The sequence below is a fragment of the Coloeus monedula genome (assembly GCF_965178545.1).
Source record: "Coloeus monedula genome assembly, chromosome: 1".
NCBI lineage: Eukaryota > Metazoa > Chordata > Aves > Passeriformes > Corvidae > Coloeus > Coloeus monedula.
Genome location: NC_138781.1, coordinates 148,317,834 through 148,341,724, shown reverse-complemented (window position 1 = coordinate 148,341,724; position 23,891 = coordinate 148,317,834). Strand labels below are relative to the sequence as shown.

The 23,891-nt window shown below is 42.3% G+C and overlaps 1 protein-coding gene across 4 annotated transcripts in view; it reads left to right on the top strand.

Annotated features, from left to right (window-relative positions):
- Positions 1 to 23,632, top strand: part of MTSS1 (MTSS I-BAR domain containing 1) — a 125,553-nt gene extending 101,921 nt beyond the window's left edge. Inside the window, exons 7-15 of one of the 4 annotated variants that reach the window (XM_082298007.1) lie at positions 4,184 to 4,341; positions 5,585 to 5,692; positions 6,647 to 6,744; positions 8,736 to 8,946; positions 16,600 to 16,719; positions 17,717 to 17,911; positions 19,982 to 20,146; positions 20,500 to 20,662; positions 21,844 to 23,632. In XM_082298007.1, coding sequence (XP_082154133.1) covers positions 4,184 to 4,341; positions 5,585 to 5,692; positions 6,647 to 6,744; positions 8,736 to 8,946; positions 16,600 to 16,719; positions 17,717 to 17,911; positions 19,982 to 20,146; positions 20,500 to 20,662; positions 21,844 to 22,520 — 1,895 coding nt within the window. In that variant the 3' untranslated portion in view covers positions 22,521 to 23,632. Of the gene's footprint in view, positions 1 to 4,144; positions 4,342 to 5,584; positions 5,693 to 6,646; positions 6,745 to 8,735; positions 8,947 to 16,599; positions 16,720 to 17,716; positions 17,912 to 19,981; positions 20,147 to 20,499; positions 20,663 to 21,843 lie in introns of all 4 variants that reach the window. The other 3 variants (XM_082298009.1, XM_082298010.1, XM_082298008.1) reach the window with 3 other exon arrangements.
- Positions 23,633 to 23,891: the final 259 nt, after the last annotated feature.

Sequence of the window (23,891 nt, the reverse complement as noted above, 5' to 3'; positions counted from 1 at the left end):
GTGGCAGAATTCTTCTGTTCTCAGCACAAATCCATATCAGTTAATTTGTTAGCTTTACTATGCAGAACTTAAAGGAGTTGTTCATCCTGGCAGCTGAAGCAGGTGTGCTCTTGTAAAGAAGGTGGTTTGGGAATGACTGACTTGGAGCCTGCTTTGGTTTGTACAAGTAGAGGTGTACTCAGCATTGTCTCATACAATGTAAATTCTGCCACTGTCAAGTGTCCAGTATTGAATATTCAAGTTCTGTGCAGATGCTTAAAAAGTCTTTATGTGAGAACATGGAAAATAGTAATTTCACCAATATTTGCTGCACTGCATTGTCAATAACAACAATAGCTTCACCAGTCTGACTTGCACAGAGAGAATTTAAAAATTATTCTACTTTGGTGTTGCTGAGAATTTTGCTAGTTTACATTGTCTTTTAAAATACAGGCATGAAATAGGGTTGAAAATTAGATTTGCCTTTTCCTTTTTCCCCTAATATTTTTCCTTTACTAAAGTTCTGTTTGAACAATAGTTATTTAAGGAATTGCATGAGGCTTTCAGCCAGGATTCACGCAAAACACTGTAAAATTAAAATGCAAATTCTATTGCATGTTGGTCCTTTAAAGCCCTTGCATGTCATGGTAATGATGTAAAGCACCTGCTCTGAGGGTAACGTATTAATAAGCCTGTCCTTGAAGTAGCAGCAGATTCATGTTATTTTTGATGGGAAGCAGTTCAGTTCCCTGCACATGATTAGCTCTCACTTGCCTGTATCCAGCAGCAGGTCACCAGGCTGTTGGAGCATGGTGCTGTTGGAGAACTCAGTCCACAACTTCTGATCTTGCATTTCTGCTCCTTTCTGCATCACCAGAGCTCCACTTTGAGAAAGGCTGGATTTGAATTCCTCTTCAGTGTTCAGATTGTTGACTTGTTCTGGGTGCAGCCAGACATGCTCTGCAGAACCATCCCTACATCCTGTTCATGTCTGGCTGGTTGCAGACCAGCGACCTGTGACTACAATGGATGCTTTTGACATCAGTCAGCTGTTGCTAATTGCTGTGGTGGGTCACTCAAACCTGCCTGCAGCTGGAATAGGAGTGTCCTTCCAGGTGCACTTTTACAGCTGCTCCATGATAATAAGATTGTTCTGGAACTGTCTTATATCATTGTAGTAGTTGTGTTGGTTTGGAAGTGTTTTGGAATATATAACCTAAAGGCCAGAGAATGTGGGCTGGGGGAAATAATCACTTGCTGATGTTCCTTATGAAAATGTGCCTTACGAGCACAGCAAAAATGCTGCAGTCAGAAATACTGCCTTGGCCAATTAACCTTCTCCTTATGGTTCAATGGGAAAAGAACTGCATTGCTCTCCCGTGGTCAATATTCCCTTCTGAGATAAGTAGCAGATTCAAATCAGTGGAGACCCAAGGTGGCTGAGGTGGAAAGGTGGTCAGCAGTTGGCCTTCACACCTTTGGTGTTCTCTGGGTGTGGCAGTGCTGTCGAGGGGGGTTATGCTCTGCTCTGCTTAGCAAAAGAAACTGACAGAGAGTTCTCATCCCTCAAATTCCTGAGGTGAGTGCAGCTGGTGATTCAGGGAGTGGGAAGAGCTATGCCTACTTTCAAACAATTTGCTAGATTGATGTCTGCATTGTGGAGCTCTCAAAGGATGTTGATAAAGCTTTCCTCCTCCTAAAAGATGAGTTAGGAGAAGTCACCAGGAGAGAGCTGTATTTATCTGTAAACATCTGACTTCAGAGCCTCATCTAAATGATTCACCTGAGCTTGTTTCCTGCTCTGAATTATACCCAAGACAGCTTCTGTGTTTTCACAGACTACTCCAATGCCCCTGAGTATAAAAACGGGTCTGTGAAAATGCTGGTGAGGAGGTGGTGTGTCTGTTACTGTACTGACTCACTGGAAGAAGTAAAATGGGAATTTTGTAGAGGTACAGGGGATGCTGGAGAGTGGTGCAGTTTTACACTTGCTTTGGCCAAAGGGTTAAAATAGCAGCCTGAACCTTGTCCTCATAACTTTGTTGAATTGAATGGATTACACAGGTGCAAATGTGTTTTATTCTTGCCCCAGGTTTTGGCTGCTCTTGTTTCTCTGGTCCAAGATGTGGTGTCTGAGGTCTACATAAAGTACCAAAACTCACTGTAATTGAACCCACTTTGTCAATGGAGTCCAGTTGCTTTTAAAGTGTGTGTTCTCTCACTGCATAGGCAAATGCATTTAACAAGGATTTATTGCATTATGTGCCTGATCGTATGGTGGAGCAGCTGAATGTTTATAACAGTTCTCCAGAGCTGAACTAATGAGTGTGTGATTTAGTTTGCAGCTAATATAGTTTGCATTTGGTACATCCATGGTAGTGAGCCAGTATCTAGGCTTGAACAACAGGAGATTATTTTACCCATTGTAGTTCCAGGCAGCACTTGCAATGATGCAAGTTTCTATCTCATAAAGTATTCGAAAGAAGAACTCCAGAGAAGTATAAAATGTTTAACCACTGCATCTGATATGGCAGAGTGTGGGGAGGGCCTGAAATGTACAGAATGGCCTTGAAGCAGGAAGGCCCAGTTTGTCTCCTGAGGGTGGCAGACAAAAAGGCACAAGACCTCAAGGGAGATACCCAAGGCTCTCCTATAACTTGTTTCTGGTAGATGCTAATTTTGATGGAGGAGGCAGATGACTGGACCTTCAGAGTCTGTTATTCTTAAAGTTATTTACTTCCAAACAGTTCTATGACCACATTAGAGCAGCCATACTGATCTGCAGGATCAGACACTGCTGGAAGTTTGGTACCAGTGGCCTTGGCGGTGGCCGTGTCCATGTTGCACTGCATGTGATTCTTCCAGAATCCAGTGTAGAGCTCTGCATGTGGGTGTCAGTGCAGTTTTATCTCGACTGTGTCTAACTCTGTACAGAGGAGATTTGGATATATCCAGCCTGTAATGCCACTAAGCCAGCGTGATTCTCTTTGCTTCCATCACTGCTCTCTTTTCCTGTGGCTCTTGGCTGTGCAGGGGAGGTGATGGCTTTGCCTTGCTCTGGAGTATTAAGGAAATACGTATGATAGTAAGGCAAAGGTTTTTCCTTTGTAACCCTGACATTGAGTCATCTTCATTGTGTACTACACACATCAAGAGATGTTTTTCTTCCTCTTGCTCATAGCTTTAAATTCTCCATGCAGAAAGGTTATTGTCCAAAAAGATTGATTTTGGGTAGCTGCTTGTAACTCACCCACCATTTTTTCAGTGTTATCTTCCTGGTAGTTAAATTGCATGTGATAGGATTTCTGGGAGATTTGCAACAAATTTATACAACTGAGGTCCTTTAAAATATTTAGGGGTGTAAGCTGCATGAAAACATCTTGCAACTGCAACATTATTGGTTTTAGTATGTCTAAGCAGCAGCTCTTCATTCCTAGAGGAATTTTTTTTGGCATGATGCAGTGTAAGCAGTCAGTGCAGAATAAGGTTACTTAGCTGTCACAGAAAGTTTTGGTATTATGAGTTGACTGTAATTAGCACAGTGAAGCTTTATAATTTCAAAACACTGAAATTTTATTATTTCCATTGACATATATTGGACATTTATATATATATATTAATAACCTGTGTTGAGAGGTTTGGTTTAGTTGGACTCTGGAATGAAGAAAACTGTTTCAGCAGTTGGTTTGTGCAGAGTACTGGACTCAGTGGTCCAATGATTAGTAACATGTCCTTAATAGCATCTTGTATAGGAGATTGATTCATTAATTTAGTGGCTCCACAAAATTCTCATTAGGACCTTGTTAAGCACAAATGCAAGAAGGAAGAGGAACACATCTGGGTGAGTGATTAATACTCTCCCAGTTAGTAAGATGTTGGTTTTCAGCAAGGAGGATGTGAAGAGTTTCTACAGCTAATGCTTTGAGAAAGTCCTTACTTAAAATGCTGTCTTTGGCTTGTTGAAACCTTTTGAATTGAGCTGGATTTCTATTCTGTGCAAAAGGAGAAGTAATAAATGCTTTGAAATGCTTGATTTAATTGGGCGGGGGGGGAATCCTTACTAATTTGAATTAAGGGAAAATGCTGGTTAAGATTTGAATTGCAAAAGCACAATCCAGCAGCAGTGCTGGCTGAAAATAATGTCGTCTTCTGTGGAGAGGCACAGTTTTGACAAAATGTACTCTTGATTGTTTCCTGCATACAGGACGGGGTGACATTCAGCCCCAGCTGGATAGTGCTTTACAAGATGTCAATGATAAGTACCTGCTGCTTGAAGAAACCGAGAAGCAAGCTGTCAGAAAGGCTCTGATCGAGGAGCGTGGTCGATTCTGTGCTTTCATCTCGATGCTGCGCCCTGTGATCGTAAGAGCTCTTCGTTTTCAGTCAGTACAATTCACAGATTAGATAAGTGGCCAAAAGCCTCTGAAGAGAGCATCTCATTGTGTCTTAGGAATGAATTTCTAGAGCCAAAATTTAGCCTGTGTCTCTGTCTAGCAAGTGGTGAGAGTTGGGACCTTTCTTGTAGGCACTCGGAGTAATTCAGCAATGGGAAACACTGAGTACCTTCAAGGTGACTGACGGGTAAACAATGGGCACAATGACTGAAGTCAGTTTGTGTTCTCTATGCATTCCAGCCTGAGACATTGCAAATGCAGTTTTTTCCACTGTTTTTCTTCTAACATCACATTTTAATATAAATCCTTCTTACTCCTACTCCAGTGCTAGGACTGATAAATGTTTCAAGACCTCCCCAGTGTATATAATGACATTACCTGACAAATTGCAGGCTGCTTCCATGCAGTTTTCTGATAGCTCCTTTCCTTCTACATGACAGTTTTTCAGCTCGTTGGAAAGGTTTGAGTAAATTTTCATCATCTCAGGTTGTCTGAAGCCTGACAAGGAATTTTTCATGGCTCTGCACAAGCGAGGTGCATTTCTGAAGGGTCACCAGTGTACTGGGAAAATGTTCCCAGTGCTTGTTTACAAAGAGCATCAGTCTCAACAGAAAACCATAGTTAGAGAAGTAGGAAGGTCATGGCTGAGCAGGAGGAGGTGGATTCCAGACTCAGAGGACCTGGAAGAAATGGTAACTAAGGAATTACTGTGGTAGTTTACAGTGCAGAAATCATCATCTGAGTTAGCTGTCGATATAATTTGAGCCATAATCAATCATAGATGCATTAATGCTCTGTACCTGTATAATTCCTTTAACTTTATCAAAAACTATGAATTTAACCCCTGTTTACACTCAAGCTTAAAATTGTTAGGGCACGTTAGTGAGTATACATAGAAGAGTTAGGTATTTGTCAAGTGCAGCAAAACTGACACTTTTTCTGAAGATGTCACAAAAAGAAGGCTGAGACTTACTTATCTTGTTAATAAGAGAAAAAATTTCTGGGCCTCAGAATTTATAGCAATCTTAAAGTAGTTACAGAATCCTAAATTAATATTTCAACCTTTTGTAATTACTTAATATGCAAAGAAAAAGCAGCTCCACTGGGCATCTCCACAGTCATCAGCAAAATGAAAAAGGTCATACATTGTGTTACAGGTCTGATTTTTAAAACCAAGGCTCTGGTTAGCCTTGCTCATTTTTTCTTTTCAGGAAGAAGAAATATCAATGTTAGGAGAAATAACCCATTTACAAACCATATCAGATGACCTGAAAAGTCTCACCATGGATCCACACAAATTGCCATCCTCGAGTGAACAGGTTAGCTCTTGTTACCTGGCAGACATTTTATTTGTGGCTTGCACCACTTCTCCTTTTGTGTTGTGAGGAATATTGACTACTAGTGTTTAGTGGCTTAATGTGATGTTTTGTAGAAGCTTTACTGCAGCAAGGTAATTTTTAACATGAGCAATTTTTAAAAAACTGTTTTGTTTTGAAAATTTGTGTTTAGGGGCTGAGTGCCCCTGAAATATTTGGTGAGACCAGAATGAAGTGGTAGCAGTAACACTCTGAAGGGTATGAGGATGCCTGATTTCTGCGGAGAGTGTATGAGAAATGAGTGTCATCTCCTTGTCCTACGTTTGAGCATCCCTGTCTTTTTGTAGTCACAAAATTGCTGGGGTTGTGTAGCTTGATGGAGTCTGACATATGAGCATTTTTCCATGCTGTCCTTAAAATGCATAGGAAAATGTGTGCCATTAAATGAATCCAAATAGGACATTTTTCTCCAACCCTGCTGTGTGAACTCAGCTTTTTTGTCATACTTTAATCACCTTGTCATTGACCTAGAAGTGCAAAGTGTTGTGGTTGAATACTAGATCTTCAATTAATTGTTTAAAATGTTACAGTACTTCAACTCAAAGGCTGTAATAATTTTTTAAGTCAAAACAAACAAAACAGACAAAAACCAGAAAAACTTCCTTAATGCAAAAAATAAATCTCCAATTTACTTTTTAAAGATTTTTTTTCCATTCAAACCTGAACTTTCCTTCTGTGGTGGCAGCCTTAGTATTGAAGTATCGTAGTACCAGGAGGGCCAAGGATGAAACCGACTCTCCAGTGTGATACAGCGTAATTTTGGGAGAGAACTGAGATTGAGTCAATTGGCACTGATAGTTTGTAGCAAGGATGAATGTTGTATGACAAACAGATGCTTTCTATTAATAGAGGGAAAATATTTCCACATCCTTGATGCTATTGATTATCTTTCATCAGGTAATTTTAGATTTGAAAGGTTCTGATTACAGCTGGTCTTACCAGACTCCTCCATCCTCTCCCAGTACTACCATGTCCAGAAAATCTAGTGTTTGCAGGTAAGTCAATTGGTAATACCTGGTTTTTAACCTGTTTGGGGGCAAAGGGAGGCAGGTTCAGACTGTGATATGGATTTGTATACATTCTTAAATCTTAAATAACAAGTCTTACTGAAACAGTCCCTCATGGTCTTTATTCATTTAAGTGTGTGCTGGGAATATTAAAAAGGATGGGCATGACTGAACAACTTTTGAACTCAAAACAACTCGAAGATGCTTTTGATTCAGTTCTCTTGAATCCATTTTGGGTCAACGAGCAGACTGTACTGATCTAAACTCTGAGATTGTTCATTCATAATTTCCTTTTCTGTTTTTCATGTGATGGCTTTTTAGATTATTCTAAGTAGCTGTTACTGGTCAGTAAGTTAAACTGTTAGAAAAGGGAAAACATCCTTGGCAATTGCCCTATCAGTCTGGTAGATGGAAATGCTTTTTTGATACAAGTTTTTTTGACTGTTTAATGCTGTCTAATGCTGTCCTGAAATATGTTGAAACACTGGATTCTGTCTGTGCTTTCTCTGTAAAAACTGTTTTCTCTCATAAAAACAGTTTATTAGCATGTTGCCCCCATATCCTGGTGTCTACATTTACTCTTTCCTTTTACTGAAAAGGAAGATGCCCTGTTGTGTATTCTGCTCAACACGTCTCTAGCTGCTCTCAAATGATTACCTTTCAGTTTGCTTTATGAATAATGTACTACAGGTTCCCTGTGTATGAGCAAAGTTACCTACAGCATGTCAGAGCAAGTGAACACAACTTCCATGTACCTACTTGTCTCTGCATGCAGATATATATAAAAAAAGTCAGAACTTTTATATATATATATATATATGTGAAAATGTGCATATTTAGAGCAATGAGCACAGGCTTAAAGATGCAATATCCTGAAGCTGTAAAAGAAAATGGCAAAAAATACCTCAAAAATTCATCATGTCTTCCTAATCAATTTAATCTTTTTGTATGGTAAAAACCTGTATGGCACAGACTGGTGTGTGTGGGTAAAATACAGCGGAGCTCCTCTTCCTCTGCTCCACGCTTCCTTGTGCATCTCCTTTGTATGTGCCATTTGTGTACAGGAGGTGCAGGCCTTACCCATGTATCCTTCAGAGCCATCCCTCAGGCCAGGCTCCTGCCAATGGAGCAGGAAGCTGCCTTCAGATTGGTGCATCCTGCTAGTCCTGCTCAGCCACCCCGGCAGGAGATTCCAAAAGCTCCCACAGTGTGGCTGGCATGTCCTTACTGTCATGAATGGATTCTGAGGATTAAAAATCAATCTCTTCCTTTGAAAAATCACATTGTTTTTTTTCATGGGTATCAATTTGGGGGTTTAATTCTATGGTTGTCCTATTAACTAAAGCTCCATACCCAGCAGCTTGGCTTCGTTCTGTGTGCTGTCACATGTTTTTATCTGGTAGGAAGCCTTCAAGTGAGCAAAATGAGTCCCAGGTACTCTGAAGTGTGGGGGGTTGGTGATACTTTCTGAAGTCTCACACTTTGTCCTGCTGGCTGTCTCCAGCAGCATGTCTAGAGGCAGACTTTTAGATGCACTCCAGTGTCTTTGGTCCTCCTGCTAGAAATCACATTGGATATCTGGGCCAAATGTAAGTCAGGAACAAGAGAGAACCATCAGCAGACAGTTTTTGAGCAAGTGCTGTGCGAATCGTAGGGAGGGCATGTAGTGATTCCTTCATCCCTAGCCTGAGTTTGAAGTCTGAGTGATTAAGATTTGATCATTTGAGTGACACTGAAGATAAAATGCCATTTTCTCTCTGGTCGCCAGGGATACTGCAGCTGCTTATGGTTCTTTACTGATATATATGTGCATATATATATTTTTTTTTAATTTGTCAGCATTTTTCTTTTCTGGTTTATGCTGCCTGTTGCTGGAGACATGTGGAATGTTAATTGTACTGTATATGGGTCTCTCCCCACCCCTCCCTTGTGTCTTTTCCTCTCCCCTTTCCTTTCTCTGTTCCTTTTGTCTCTCACAGCAGTCTGAACAGCGTTAACAGTAGTGATTCCCGGTCCAGTGGCTCGCACTCGCACTCACCTAGTTCACACTATCGCTATCGCAGCTCCAATCTGCCTCAGCAGGCACCCATGAGGCTGTCCAGTGTGTCCTCCCATGATTCTGGATTCATGTCCCAGGATGCTTTCCAGTCCAAATCGCCATCCCCCATGCCACCAGAAGCACCTAACCAGGTACGTGCAAGCATGAGAACAAAAACCTGAGTGTGAGCTGGACTCTGTAACTTGGCTCACCTTTCAGAAACAGGATCTGGTGTGGTTTTGGGGTACCTTGGAGTCAGTTTAAACATTGAGGGTAAGGTTTGTCTCAGTGCATTTCATTTATCCAAAAGCTGGGCCTCTAGCAGGAGTGATTTATGCTGCTTTTGCAGTTAGCACTGAAGAAAGGGATGAGTCACTCTTGGGTGATTTAGTTTTCTCTCTGGCCCTGGAGGGAGCCTCGATGCCTAACTTTTAGATAAATACAGGCAACAAAGGGCAAGAAGTCCCACCTTGTAGGAGGGAATAATATTCACTTTACCCACGGAGATTACCACTTAATATGCTGCACAGGTTGCAAGTGGTTAATATCTGGTGGCTCTTTGCTGTTTAATGGGGACATATTGATGTCAGAACAGCCTTTTGACAGCCATAGTACTGATACTGGTGGCTTTGGTGTCAGAGAGACTTACTTCATTCCTCCCCTGCAGAGGATCTGGGATACTCTAAATGCTACCAGCATTATCATATGGAATTGGTTTTGCCATTTTTTATGACACCCATTTTTGTGGATAGACTTGCATTTTGGACTCTCAGTTAAGCACCTTGCAGAAATAAGGTTTCTGCATGAAAATGAGAGGTGTTCTTAATTCTTTTTGGAACTCGCAAGAAAGGAGTATTTGTATAGTAATATATGATAACATCCTGAAGCCAGTCAAACTAAGAGGATTTCACTACAAATATAAGCAAAAGTTTTCCTGAGCATTTTTGGGTCTGCAGAAGGAAATTGCCACTCTATTTGTTCATTACATCGTTCCTCTAAAAACTCGCTGGCCATCTGCAGGCAGAGGTTTGCAATGCTCCATGGCCTGTATCTTCCAGCACCTGAATTCTCTTTGCTGCTTTTTTTTTTTTTTTTTAAGAAATCACACAGCGACTGTAATATTTTTAAACAAGGCTGAATTGCCTTCTCACATTATAAATCCCTTTGAAAATCTTAGCTGCAAACTGAAGTGAACCTAATGTCCTGGGTGTTACTCACTTTAATACACCCTGAGGTCACTGGAGAAGATTGTCTTTTACTTTTAAAATGTAGTTGCACTCCTTTTCACATGTTAGAGAGTAGGTAGTTCTGTAGGCATGGTTGGGGAGTGTTAATCCTCATAGTCAGCAAGTGTCAGTGGTTATCAAGTGTCACCTGCCCGTGTAAACTACCCTAGACCACCTTTGATAGCACACAGATTCTTGCCTTCTGCAGAACATTTAATAAGTAGTACCCTTAGAGAAATTTTTAAGGTATCATCCAAAACAACACTGGTTCATTTAGGCTTGGAACACATTCTCAAGGGAAGTTCAATGGTTTTTAAATACATTTACTTTACTCATTTTAATAGAAATGCTTTCTTTTCAAATGATACCTTTTCTGTCCCCAGTCTGGACACATCATCTTTTTTTTATAGATTACATCCTGAAGAACTTTGTGCACACTAATAAAATGAATGTTTTGTTTAGATTGGCTATGGCTAACCTAAGTGAAATGCAAAAAAGTAAATGAGCAATAATAAAGTAAACTGGAATAGTAACAAGGTAAGGAAGTTGACTTTTAAGATAGATACATCAGTTACACATGCTAGCATCATCTTTGGTTTTCATAATATTCACTGCATAAAAGGGCAGTAATCCACATGATGATGCTGTGTTTGCAGACAAGGATGTAACTTTGCAATTGCTCTTAGCATGAAAAAAACCAACACCTCTCTTTGCAAATTCCCCTGTTAAGCAGAGGAGAGAACTTAGGCTGGTATCAGGTGGCAGAACATCCTGAAAGTTGATGGGAGTCATGCTGATTTACACCAGCTAAGTTCATATGCTTTCACTTCATTTTAGAAACTGTCCATAAGGTTGCAAACTGATCCAAGCATCACTTGAGCTATTCATGAGCTGTGGAAGGCTGCAGCAGTGTGACAAGTGTAGTGTGTTGGTATAACAAATGGGTATGTGCTCTGTATGTCTCTGGTTCTGTTTACCTTTACACAGAGGAAAAGGTAACAGATCATTGCCTGGCCGCTTCATCTTCGCTTACGTGTCTTGCTTTATATGTTCAGCACTAAGTAAATTGTGTGTGTTGTGCTGACAGATAACTGTGACTGTGAGCTGACCAGCAGCTGTTCAGTAGGCAGCGTTACCCCGTGTTGTGTGTCTCTAACCAACTGACAGATCTCCCTGTGGGGCTGTGCTTGGAGCATCGGTGCTGGGTGGGGAGGAGGCTGCTGCTCTGTCTCAAACACTGATGTTGTTGTTTCTAGTAGTGACACTGAGGAGGCAGAAAAGCAAGCTCTGGAACCAACAAAGGAAATTTAAAGCTGTATATCTTGTGCAGGTGGACACTTTGATGATGTTTGCTAGCTAGATGCTGTGGCATATGCTGGATCAACAAAGCCCTTTTTGTTTAATAATGAATTCTAGAAAAAAAAAGTAGAAGGGGGCTATGTAAAATTCCCATATTATAGGAATGTGAGTATATGAGCTATGTGAAACTATTACATATATAAGCTCACCTACATTTTAGACAACCAAATGTTGCTGAAAATTAAACTGAATTTCCTCAAAATCACATATGGGGGGGTGGGGAGTTGGTGGGAATCTCAAACAAAGAGTAACTGGTGATTGAAACAAGATACAGACTATACCAGAGGAGAGATCTCTGACAAAATGAAGACTGCTTTCCAGCCTGTAGTTGTTAGTAAGAGTAGTAAGTCTTTACAATTATCACACTTTGCATAGAAGATAGGAAAAAAAGCAGTTATAAAAACAGACTTTGCCCTTTCACTGGTGTGTGAGGATCACCTTTCTGCAGCATTGCTGGGAGTAAAAGTGTTATCCTGTAGCATGTGGCTGTACCTGTGGGAAGGTCACTGTAAAAGGCTTTAATCATAATTAAAGAGGGACATTTGGGCTTAGCTGAATAGCTGGAAAAGCATCACAGGTCTCTTTCAGGAGTGGAGCAGTTTCTTTAAGTGCCAGGTGTAAGGTCAGCCATGGCCAACATTGCCCTTGGCATGCAGTGACCTCATACAAAGCCCTTCTGACAGACCTGCTGGGAGCACAGAGTGGCTTTTGGATGGATGCTGGATGTGACTGGTGCTGCTAAACCCACTCATGCCCTGTGTAGTAGACAAACTGAGGCCTGGGAGTATCTGTGATCAAATGATGTGATAGTAGTATAGTGATGTTTGATTCTGGGGATGATAGTAGTAGGATCCGCTGGATTTGAAGTGAACAGTTGGATTTTATAGGCTGCTTGTGACTTCATGGAGATGAAACCAAAGGGAGACAAAGAAGCAGGTGAAGATAAAAAAGTTGATGTGCTGTCAGACAGCAGAGAGATAAGTATTGTTAGAATGCTCTGGAAAGCACTTTCACTAAACAGTGAAGTAGGGGGAAACTGAGTGTGAAGTTGCTTCTGCATGTACAGGTTTTAAAGCTGGAAAAATTTTGCTTTTGAGGAGATTCCATTGCTTGAAATAGCTGCAAGTTAGAATAGGGGAAATAAATTGTTACAGCTATTCTGTTTTCCATTTAAATTAAGAAATGCTTCCAGATCAGACCTTAAAAAAGCCACCCCCAAAAACAAACAAATAAAAAAAAAAAAACACCAAAAGCAAACAAACAAAACAAAAACCAAAATCAACTCCAAACTGAAATGCATCTGTAAGTTATCACCAGATATTAGTTTCTCCTAAAATTCCAAGTTGTTTCCCCATAGTTTGTCCCTGACTAGAAAGAAGGATCAGTAGAGACAGATTCCTGGCAATGAGACAATTTGAGGAGGTGACCTTGAGTTACTACCCAGAGCTTTTTGAAAAGTAGCTGAGACCATCTTCCAGTGACTCTAGAGGGACATTGGACCACGCTCATCATTAGGATTTGGTCTCCCTGGAAACCCTTGTCCAGGAAGCTCTTTCTCCTATTTGAGAAAGGGAGAGGGTTAAGAAAGCAATGCTATGTTTGAATGGAAAACATAGCAAACAAAAGATGCAAGTAATCCAAGATAACCATGGTCCTTTTATAGGTTAGTTGGACAGCAGATGGAAAATGTAATTGTACAGTCCAGTAGCCCAAAAAATCTTTTTTTTATATCCCTGCTGGAACTCATGCATACCACACCAAGTAGCAGGCCACTATCCAAGAACAAGCCATGGCTCATCTGAGAGACCAGACACCAAGCTGCACTTGTACAAATGTACATTTGGGGCACTGCTTGTCACTGCAAAGCACAGTTTTAGCTTTATAGTGTTAACTTTAAGCTTTTCGCAGAAGAGATGGTTTTAGAACAGAGCAGGACTGTCATTATTTCAGCTGTGGGAAAAAAATGGCTAAAGTGGAAGAACTGATTTTAAAAACCATTCAAACAAAATTTTTAAAAAGGAATCTACTAAAACAAGTTGAAAACATCTGCTTGTCAAATTTCTCTCACCATGGGGTGGGGAAATTGTAGAATTTGTAGAAATTACTCTGTAGAGCAGAAATTGCTCTGCTCTGAGTGTGTGGTCCCAGGAGAGGTTGTGCCAGGGAATGTGCATCTAGAACAAGCACTGCAGAGTCTAAGGATTCTTTGTCCAAGCAGTAGCTGTGCAGTTTCTGTTTTCACTCCCTCATGTATTTTATGCTAAGAAGTGATGGGTGGTCTGTGCTTCCCACACCTGGGTCCAGCCATTCAGGACTGCTTCTCCAGTCTGATCTAAGCATCCTTTGACCTGCTGCCAGTCATGTTTTCCTTATGCTTTTCCTTCAGAAGTTGAGTTTCTTCTGCCTCCCTCTCCATTGTTTTCTTGCTGTTGGAATCCTTTTGTAGCAAGACCGGAGGTTCCCTTTCTCTGTGCTTTGCAAGTGTCTGAAGACAAGGAGAGCCTGTTTCTGTACCATGACCTCTTGCATTTCCTTCACTTTCCTTCACCTTTCAGGATGTTTTCCCCATGACATCTTGGTTCCGCCTTTTTGTAGCTTTTCTTGCTGAAAATGGACACACTGAATTAATGGGAGAGTCCTTTTTGTCATCTTCTTTTGCTTTGGAGGAGTCACTTTATTGCAAAAATAAGTTCATCAATTCCAGTGGTTTTTTTCCCCGTACACCAACTAAATTGAACAATTCTTTGCATCTTTAGAATCTGCATTTTTGACCTTTTTATCTATTTGCTACATGCATCTTGGTAATAAACCCCATCTGTGAGCTATTTCTACCATTACTTGACACAATCTTGTGAAATTTCTGTCTTGTAGACACAAATAGTGTATTAGATGCAAACTCCCAAGTTCTTAGTTGTCGCCCTTGGGGCATCTGTAGAAAACAAGGTAGCATGGGAGATGCCATGCTTGGAACTCAGACCCTTAACTGTCCGTCCTGCCATGTGCAGAGTATGCAGACCCAGGAGGGTCATTTGAGCCATAAGTAGGAGGTTTCAGACAGCATTTTCTGTAATTACATTTTTCTCTCTTGGTTTTTTCCTGGCCAGACCGTAACACTAGTGTGAGTATTCTCGTGAGGCTTCTTTTGCTGGGGTACCTGGAATGTCAGGCAGAACTCTGGAATTTAGTGTAAAAGCTAGTTTTCTATAATGAATTTTTCTCTAGGGACAGAGGCAATAGTCTCATCTCCATTTAGTGCACCTTGCTTATGTCTGATGGCAGTCCTCTGCAGCTCATCTTTGTCAGTATTGTTATTTTTAGAGGCTTTTCTCCTGTAAAAGGACTTGGATAAATCAAGAATGTGACAAGTTCCTCTAGATATCAAGCCACTGCCTCATCAGGTACCCCACTTTCAGTGCTCTCCTTAACAGCCATGTGTCATTTGTTGCTGTTCCCTCTGTTCTTACCTTTACCTCAACTCTTACTGCACTTTGAATATAAGCCTTGTTAGGTGACATACTTGTACCCTAAACATGTTTGACAGGTCACCTGCAGATCTGATCTCATGTCAGCATAGGGTGGGATCAGTGTTATTTATATAAAATACTCTGTCACTCTACATGCTTTAAAAAATTTTAACAGCCTTTGCAAAATTTCACTTACATCAGTTTATCAGTAAGCTCAAGATGCTGATACCATGTTGACTTCTCAGCTGCCCCAGTACTCTTCACCAAAATCCTTATGGTGACAGTGTTCTATCCTGCGAGACCTACATCTCCTTTTACTCAGGCAGCTGGCTGTACATTACCCATATGTAGCTCCTGGTGAGCAGTGAGACAATTTGTGGGTGTTAGGAGTATTTGCTCCTCTGCACTGCCTCATATCCAGCTGTCCTTCCATTGCAAACTCACCCCAGATTTTACCTAAGGTTAACTCATGAAATTTTATTTCAGGTGAGATTTCCCTTCCTTTTCAACATGTTATTCCTTGGAATCTCTGTCTTTGCTACACAAACTTGATAAAAGAGCACATTCTCTCTGCTGTCATAAAACACCTTGGATAGACTTGTTTCACAGGTCGTTGGGTACTAAAGGGTGAATTGGTCTTGCTAGTATTGAATTTCTGACAGTGAACAGAGCTCAGTACTGCCCTGACAACTTGGCCAGTATTCTTGACCATTTCCAAGGTCTCGATGAGACCTGGATGCACATCCCTACAGAGTAGGATGCCACTTCCAAGGGGGAGATGTGGAAGAGCATTGTAGTTGGTAAAATGGTCCATGTGGTTATTCTGCTTGGCCTTTGCGTAGTTGGATTAGATGCTGTTGTAGAGGTCTGGCAGCAGCAAAGGTACATAAAGGTGTGCACTGAAAATTGGAGAAGTTCCTAGATAGGAGCAAAATGTTTGATGTGTTCAGTGGACATTTTATGTCCTGCATTTTCCTTCACTCTCCATCGAAGCCCCTGGTATTTTCTGTCTCTGCTGCTAGGAGAAAGCAGGTGGCAAGCACATGTCACCACTTCTGCACTCAGCAGAGTGCATGTGCCTTCCTGCTGGCTGCTGGGTAGGAGGGTTTTAGTCAGAGTGCTTTTGGTGTATGCATCCTACCTGCAGAGGCACATGCATACAGGTCATGCACTTTGGAAACCTCCAGTTTTGGTAAGTATCACTTCTTTCTCTGTTCCATAATACTTGAACTCAGACGAGCTTTTCACAAGCACTTGGCAGATCAGAATATACGAGAACTTGTGAATATAAGTGACATTTGCTACTCCATGTTTTAAATCTAAACTTTGTGTCTTTGAAGTACTGATGATCTGCTTTTCTGTATAAATCAGGTGTCTCAGTACATTGCATGTTTGGACCACAGGTGCCCTAAGCTCCCCCAGCTTCTCGCTCTGAGACAGCAGCAGAATTGAGACACTGAAATTGTAATGAGGAGTTGAGATCACTGCCTCAATTCCCTCATTGCTAAGCAGTGTGGCAAGTTCTCGCATTAAACAAATGGCTTGGTTTTTTTCGTAGATTTCCTGAACATTAGCAATAGTTTTGAGCAGTTTCTAATTGATTTTTAAAATCCTAACCCTTTGCTTTTCTCATCCTTCCCTCTCTCCTGTGTGTCTCTGTGTATGTGCTTTTTGTCTTTTTGTTTGTGATTTTTTTTTCTTTTCTGGTGGCTTGTGTATACCTTTCCCTGCGTTGCGGTGCTGTTTTATGCTGCAGAATTCGTCCAGCTCTGCCTCTTCAGAAGCCTCTGAAACCTGCCAGTCAGTGAGCGAGTGCAGTTCCCCCACCTCAGTCAGCTCAGGCTCCACCATGGGGGCTTGGGCCTCCACAGATAAGGTGAAAAACTTCATCTCCAAGATGTACAAACCTATTAGCTCATTATCCAAACTCTGCAACATTTGGACAAAAAAAGCTCTGTGCATGGGATGCAGTCAGGATTCCTCTTGGTGAAGATGAGAATAGGAACTGTTGCACACTCCCTTAGAAATTAATCTGTTTGAATAAAAACCACAATTGCCTTTAAAGTAGCTACTAGGAGAAGCTACAAATTGGGCATTTTACAGAAGTAATTTTCTAAGAAAAGCTCGTTCTCCACTTTTTCTACTCAGAGAGATTGTGGAATGCTGCCCAGACCCAGCTGTTTGCCTGACAAAAAGCACCTTCCCCAGGTTGTGCTGTTTGTGGCTTCTCCCCTCTCTCCCCTTAGGTAGCACACATTACACTGAGTAATGGGAGGTTGTTTTTTGGCCAAAAAGGAAAGCAAAATACACATGGTTGGAACAAATTACATGGGATACACTCTGAATTGGGGGAGGAAGTGATAGCAGTCTCCTTTCTCATCTGATAAATCCTTGCTGTTGGTTTTAGTTGTTTTTTTCTTCCATATCATCACACAGCCAGAACACGTCATGTTTGAAGGCTGTATGCTTTTCCCCTCTGTCCAGCTACACAGACTAAATGCCACTAATGCAAATGCCTTCAGGATTGGAAAAGTTCTGCTTTTATTTCAGCAGTCTGCAGGGTACCTAAATTACAAAGGCTTTTTCACAGTGTACTGCTTTCATGGACAGAAGGCAAAGCTGCTCAGCCTGGAGACAATGACCGCTAGATTGATGCCTGAAATTTGTTATAGATAACAATTTTCAGGCAATCTCACTTCTGAACCAAGCATTGTATCAATTTTCTGGTTTTTATTTGCAGTGAATTGAAGAGCTTCCTTTCTTTTGTTTTAAGATAGAGATTTTCTCCCTAGAACATCAGTCACAGTGTATTTTCGTATTCATTCTGTTTATATTAATTTCTCTGTTTTTGTTTTTATTTGTTTCATTTCCAGTTGTCTAATGGGTTTTATCACTGTAGTTTATCAAGTGACCCATCCGTAGCTTCAGTTGGTGCAGGTCCTTTCCCTCATTTCCCGCCTGTCTCCCGCGCGTGGACTCGGGCTCCCTCAGCCCTCCTTCCAGACTACGTTCATTATTACACCATTGGGCCAGGCATGTTACCATCATCTAAGATCCCTAGCTGGAAGGTTTGTGTTCCTTTTGTTGTGGCAGTCCTCACCTCCTCATACCAACAGCATGCACACGGCAGTTGTTGCTCCCTTTCAGTCCATGTAATTACTGGTTGATTTGCTCTGTTTGGTATCACTCTGAATGGGCACTGCATGGTGAAAATCAGACCTAAAATCCGGTTGTGGGTATTTCTGAATGACCTTGTGTGTTCTGGCACCAATTAAAAGATATCAAAGCTGACAACACCTAGGTAGGAAGGAATAGTTTAGATTGGGAACATTGGTGAAAGCACTCCGTGCTCTGTTCAGGGGGAAAAGAGCTTATTTAGCACTATCAAAGCACTCACTTGAGCAGGGAGGGGCATCCAGTTGTCTTAGTAAGACCATACATTGGACGCCCCAGCCTTCTCCCTGTGGCTGGGCCCGTGGCTATAGGCAGGCACAATCTCCTAGACCCAGCTGGAGTGGTTTAAGAAGGTGCTCAGCACCAGGTGAACCCAAGTGGTGACTGATGATTTACTGCCACAGACTAGAAGTGCTCACCCAGCTCGTTTTGCTCTCTTGGAGACACCACCAAAAAAGAGTGCAGTAACATCTTCCAGTTGCTCCAGCTGGATCTGCAGGGATCTTACTTGGCATTAGAACACGTCTGCTCTACTAGAGCCTCAAAGTTCATCCCTGCCAGGAGGTTCCCCTGGGAGACTCTGCCCTAGAGCAAGGGAAAAGGTCTTCTTGTCTGTTGCTTTGCATCTTCAGCAAGGCTGATGTGCAGTCAGCTGTAGCAGTGCAGATTATAAGTGCCTGTGGATGGTTATATAATACTGCTTATGCACCACGGGACCCATGTATGTATGTCTAAATTGAGATACCTTGTTACAGATCCCCCTAATCTCTCTCTCCAGCAGCTGGAGACTGTTGCGGTACACACAGGGTGGCCACAGTGGTCCTGGGGCTTCAGAGTCATTTGTTGTGTCTCTGTTAGAAGCACTTTCCCAATATATTTCACAGCAAAACACTTAGAGCAGAGACACAGTTGTTAAGGCAAAGCAGAGTTTCATATGTGTTAAAAAAACCAAAATACCTGTCCGTACAAGGGGGTATGTCAGTTCAACTGCCTTGCACTTCTCGTTCCTTGGACTGAGACACATCAAGAGCCCACAGTGTGGTTTTAGCCCGTCATTAATTGTCTATCAGAAGGCTATGGGAGGCTGCCCAGCAGGCAGCTGGGAGGGTGTGGGGCCCATTCTCATGTACAAATTTTTTCTTTCATTTTTAAAGCAGCCTTTGTCTCAGTGAAGGAAAACTGTTTTAGGACTGGGATTGCCCCTGAAGCAGCTGGCATTGGGGGAGCTGCTGCTTAGCTCTGGTTCTGCATCCCAGCACAGGTCACAGATCAGTCCAGCTCTTTGTGTGCAGTGTGTGGGTTCTAGACACCCTCAGGATTTTGCTTAATAGAGCCCCTAGTGAATACAGCCCTCAGGGCCTGAGGAATTTCTGTTTCAAATTTAGCACCAGTAATTCAGAGTGAGGTTAGTCTTTGTGCAGTACAGATTATCATTATAAACTAGACTTCAATTAGTAAGTAAACTGAGAGATTACTCAGAGTAACTTGCTCCACTAATGTGTATGAAAAATCTGTTCAAGCCTAATTTTTCAGAACTGAGGACATCTCTAACAGCACATCATACTAGAACCTGTGTACATATGAAAGAGTTACATCACTGATTGGACATTTATGCATATCTTCTGCTGTGTGACAGTGATTTTTGTGCTTGAAATTCTGAAAATATAGGCTTTAACAACATGGAATTTCATTTAGATGACCTATAGTATCAAAATGTTAAATACCTTCATATAAGAATGTTTGGGTAGAATGGGAAATGTAGATTCCTTTTAATAAAGGAAATAGGTTTAATAAGTGAAGATTTTTAATATCTTCAAAATTAATTTATTTCTCACCTTATTCAGAAAGGCATACCCAGTTTGATACACAATCTGTTGTATTAAAATTGCCCTTTTGCATAGTTTTGCCTGTAATTAAAGCACAGTTCCTGATGAAAGCTGTCCCTAACAAGCTCATTTCCTTAGGACTGGGCCAAGCCAGGCCCGTACGATCAGCCCATGGTGAACACATTGCAACGTCGCAAAGAAAAGCGCGAGCCAGATCTCAATGGAGCAGCTCAGAGCGGACCCCCCGCACCCCCCGAGGACACCCAGAGGCCTCGGAGCATGACGGTGTCAGCTGCCACACGGGTGAAGCTCTCATTTCAAACACGCTGTTTGGTGTAAAGGAGATGGCCATGCTGTCTCCTGCCAGTACTTCTGATGCACTTTATGTTGTGTATATCTGGGAAGTGGTACTGGTGTGGTGGTGCTGTGGTCAGTGGGAATCGTGTGGGCAGGAGGGAATGCACCATTGGGTATTGACTTTTATAGAGCAATGGACTCCAAAGAAGCATCTGTTCCTAAGCCCAAGTAAATGGTCGGGCACAATCCTGTTGGATTGTGATGGTGACAAGCTCTGCTGGAGAGGAGAGACAGCTAAAAGTGGGTGAATGTGACTGACCCTTGCAGGTGTAACAAGTCTCTTTCCTATGTGTAAGCAGCAGGGTGAGGAGATGGAGGCCTGCGAGGAGCTGGCGCTCGCTCTGTCCCGAGGGCTGCAGTTGGACACCCAGAGGAGCAGTCGGGATTCCTTGCAGTGCTCCAGTGGCTACAGCACCCAGACAACAACTCCGTGCTGTTCAGAGGACACGATTCCATCTCAAGGTATGCATCCAGGAGATGTTCCTTGTCAGAACATTCCCACCCTGGCCACATTCACACCATGGTGCCAAGGAGCAGCTATTGCTTGCTGGCTTTGTAGTCAGCTGGGGAGGAAGGCTGGCATTGCTGTTGGGAAGCTTTTTCCAGCTTGGAATGCAGCCTGGATTTTTTAACTACATAGAAATCTGCATTGCTGTGTAGTGTACTGAACAATTGTATTTTTGTGTGCATCACTCCAGTGAGTTTCACCTTAAGGATGCCACCATTTTAAAGGGGGTCCTGATGCCTTAGGCTCTCAAGGCATCATCCTGGAATTATAAATGACACTGGTATTGCATCCAGTACTTCTTGGGTCCTTTCTGAACTATTGTCTCAGCAAATACACACTCACAAGCTTTGCTGTGTTCCATCAGCACTCTCAGTCTGCTCTTGGTTTCCCTTGGTGATCTTTTATTTCCTGCCTAAGCAGAAACTTTTTAATTGGAGAAAGAATCCATTGGAGAGTTCAACTTGGGCATAGCTGGGAAGCTGCAATGAGGTGTTGGGTTTTGTACCCTGTTTCAGAACCAGGAGCAAGCTGGGAGGGACCAAGTTTGGTATTTGCAGTTCAAGCCTTGTTTGCTCAGCTGGGGTGGTTGTGTTCTGCAGTCACAGGAGGCAGCAGGGCTTGTGGTGGGCCAAGCTTGGCTCAGCACTTAGGTGGAAAGGAAGGAACCCAGTGCAATTACTAAAGCTGAGGCTGAGTTTTCAGAGCTGACAGCTGGGTTTTACTTTGTTTACAAAATAAGCAGATTTGCTGCTGAAATCACTGGTGCATGGTCCCCTGAACCCACTTACCTAATCTAAAGTACATTTTTCAAGTATTCCTATCTACAAGTCATGGCATATGGCTTGTAGGATGCCAGTTTTGGTATCTTCACATTGATGGCAAATATTGAGCTCATTCTCTTTCACAAGAGCCATGGGCCCCCTGCAGCTGTAGGATTGGTCTGCTGTGATGCCTTCAACCACGCAGTCCTCAAATCTTGGTCACAGAACCTCGGACTTTCTTCCTTCTGAAGGTGGAAACTCCCTTAATTCTTATGGACTCCCAGGATTTTAGGTTATCTATACATACTTCAGACTTACCGATGTGACTCAGCTGTCTGCTCCAACTTGATCCTAACTCTGTCTTTTGGCATCAGTTTCAGATTATGATTATTTCTCTGTGAGTGGTGACCAGGAGGCAGAACAACAGGAGTTTGACAAATCTTCCACCATCCCAAGAAACAGTGACATTAGCCAGTCCTATCGCAGAATGTTTCAAACCAAGCGTCCTGCTTCCACTGCAGGTCTGCCAACCACACTGGGACCGGTCATCGTCACCCCGGGCGTCGCCACCATCCGACGGACCCCTTCGACCAAGCCTTCTGTCCGGCGCGGGACCATCGGCGGAGGCCCGATTCCCATCAAGACGCCGGTGATTCCTGTCAAAACACCAACTGTCCCTGACATACCAGGGGGGCTGCCTGGTGCCCTTGCTGGCACAGAAGAGTGTCCCGAGCAAAATCCGGAATCTCCAGCAGCAGGAGATGGTGGGCAAGGTGTCACCAGCGTGCCCTCATGGAGCGGGCAAGCGTCTGTCAACCCTCCGGCGCCAGGCCAGAAACTGGGTGCTGCCGAGGAGCAGAGGCAGGCGGTCCCCGAGAGCGAGCGGGATGGGGTCGGCAGCCTGGCGCCCGCGGGGCAGGCGGAGCTGGAGCCCGGTGAGCTGAGCCCCGGCGATGTCCCACAGGGGGAGGATATGCTCAACGCCATCCGGCGCGGGGTCAAGCTGAAGAAGACGACCACGAATGACCGCTCAGCACCTCGTATTTCCTAGGAGCAGAGGAGCTGCCAGACTGCTGAACACCAAGAAGGAACTGTGAGAAAACTAATCTGTCTCTATCCATTCCAATCTGTAATCAATGATTTTTTTAAGATACTCGGTAACAGACAGTCTGAAAGTACTCCAAAAGAGAAAACAAATGAAAGAGCATAGTAAGACATAATCTTCAGTGGTGTTTTAATTTGTAAATATCAATGATTTTGTTTCTGCATTTTTTTGATCTAAGTTACACTTTTAATTTTTTCTGAAGGTGCCAAATCCCATTTACCTTTTTTATAACTCTCTTTGTAAAGTTTTAAATCATAGGAGAAAAAAAAATGTCGAGTAGTTAACTTCAGCAAAGGGATTTAATGAAAATTTGGCTTTTTTGCAAGCTTTTGTAGTGCGCCTTGTAATAGTGAGATTAAAAAATAGAACAATGGGACTTACCACAGTTTAAGTCAAGCGATATGGAACAGATCCTCATTTAAGTATTAAAAGTTTGAAAAGCAGGAATAAAAATTGACAATAAAGCAATATATAATGCAAGGAAGAAACCTGCAGTCGGTAGAGTTATTGGGGGTAGTGGGGGGAGGGAGATGCCATCAAAATAGCAGATGCTGTTGCACAAAAGTAGCCTAGTAGGATGAATTACTAGTAGCTTCATGGTAAATGCATCAGAATAAGCCATATTGGATTGCAGTGTTTTGTTTCTGTAGGGTGTTTTAAAAACTGGGTTTTTCCACATTTCTTTTTTGACTGCACAGCACCAACTCTCAGTCACATGCATGCAGCCTTAACTGTGTAGGCTTGGTTCTTCCACCTTCACGTTTTGTTCGCTCATCCTTCCGCTGAATGCAAACAAGGACAACAGGCTTAAGGCAGTTATAAATGTGAAAACGTTCTTAAAATGCAAGCAGGGAGTTCTTAGATGTTATCAAAATGCCTTTTTCTGACTGTGCCCAGCAGGCTGGGCACCTTAGAAAGCCCAACTATTTTGAGAAAACACTTAAAAATTTGACCGGTGAAACCAGCTTGTGATCCAATAAACTGCGAATGTTTCTTTCCAATACAGGGGCTTGTTTTTCTTAACTTCTTTTAAATGGCAGTTGATTGGCTTTTCTTAAATACCGAAAAGAAAGGGGTGAGGGGTGGGTGGGGGGTGGGGGGAGATACTGGTTTTTTGATAATACCGGGAGTCTGATCACTGTAATCTTTTTTTGTACTTTTAAGTAATGTTTTTTGGCACGCTATTGATAGAATCATTAAGAGTTGGATTTTTTCCTTAAAGTAAATTATTGCTGCAATACCCGTCTCCTAAAGCTGACAGGAATGTGCAGACCCCTTGGCATGACACGTGTTCCAGTCCCACAGTCCAGAAGGATG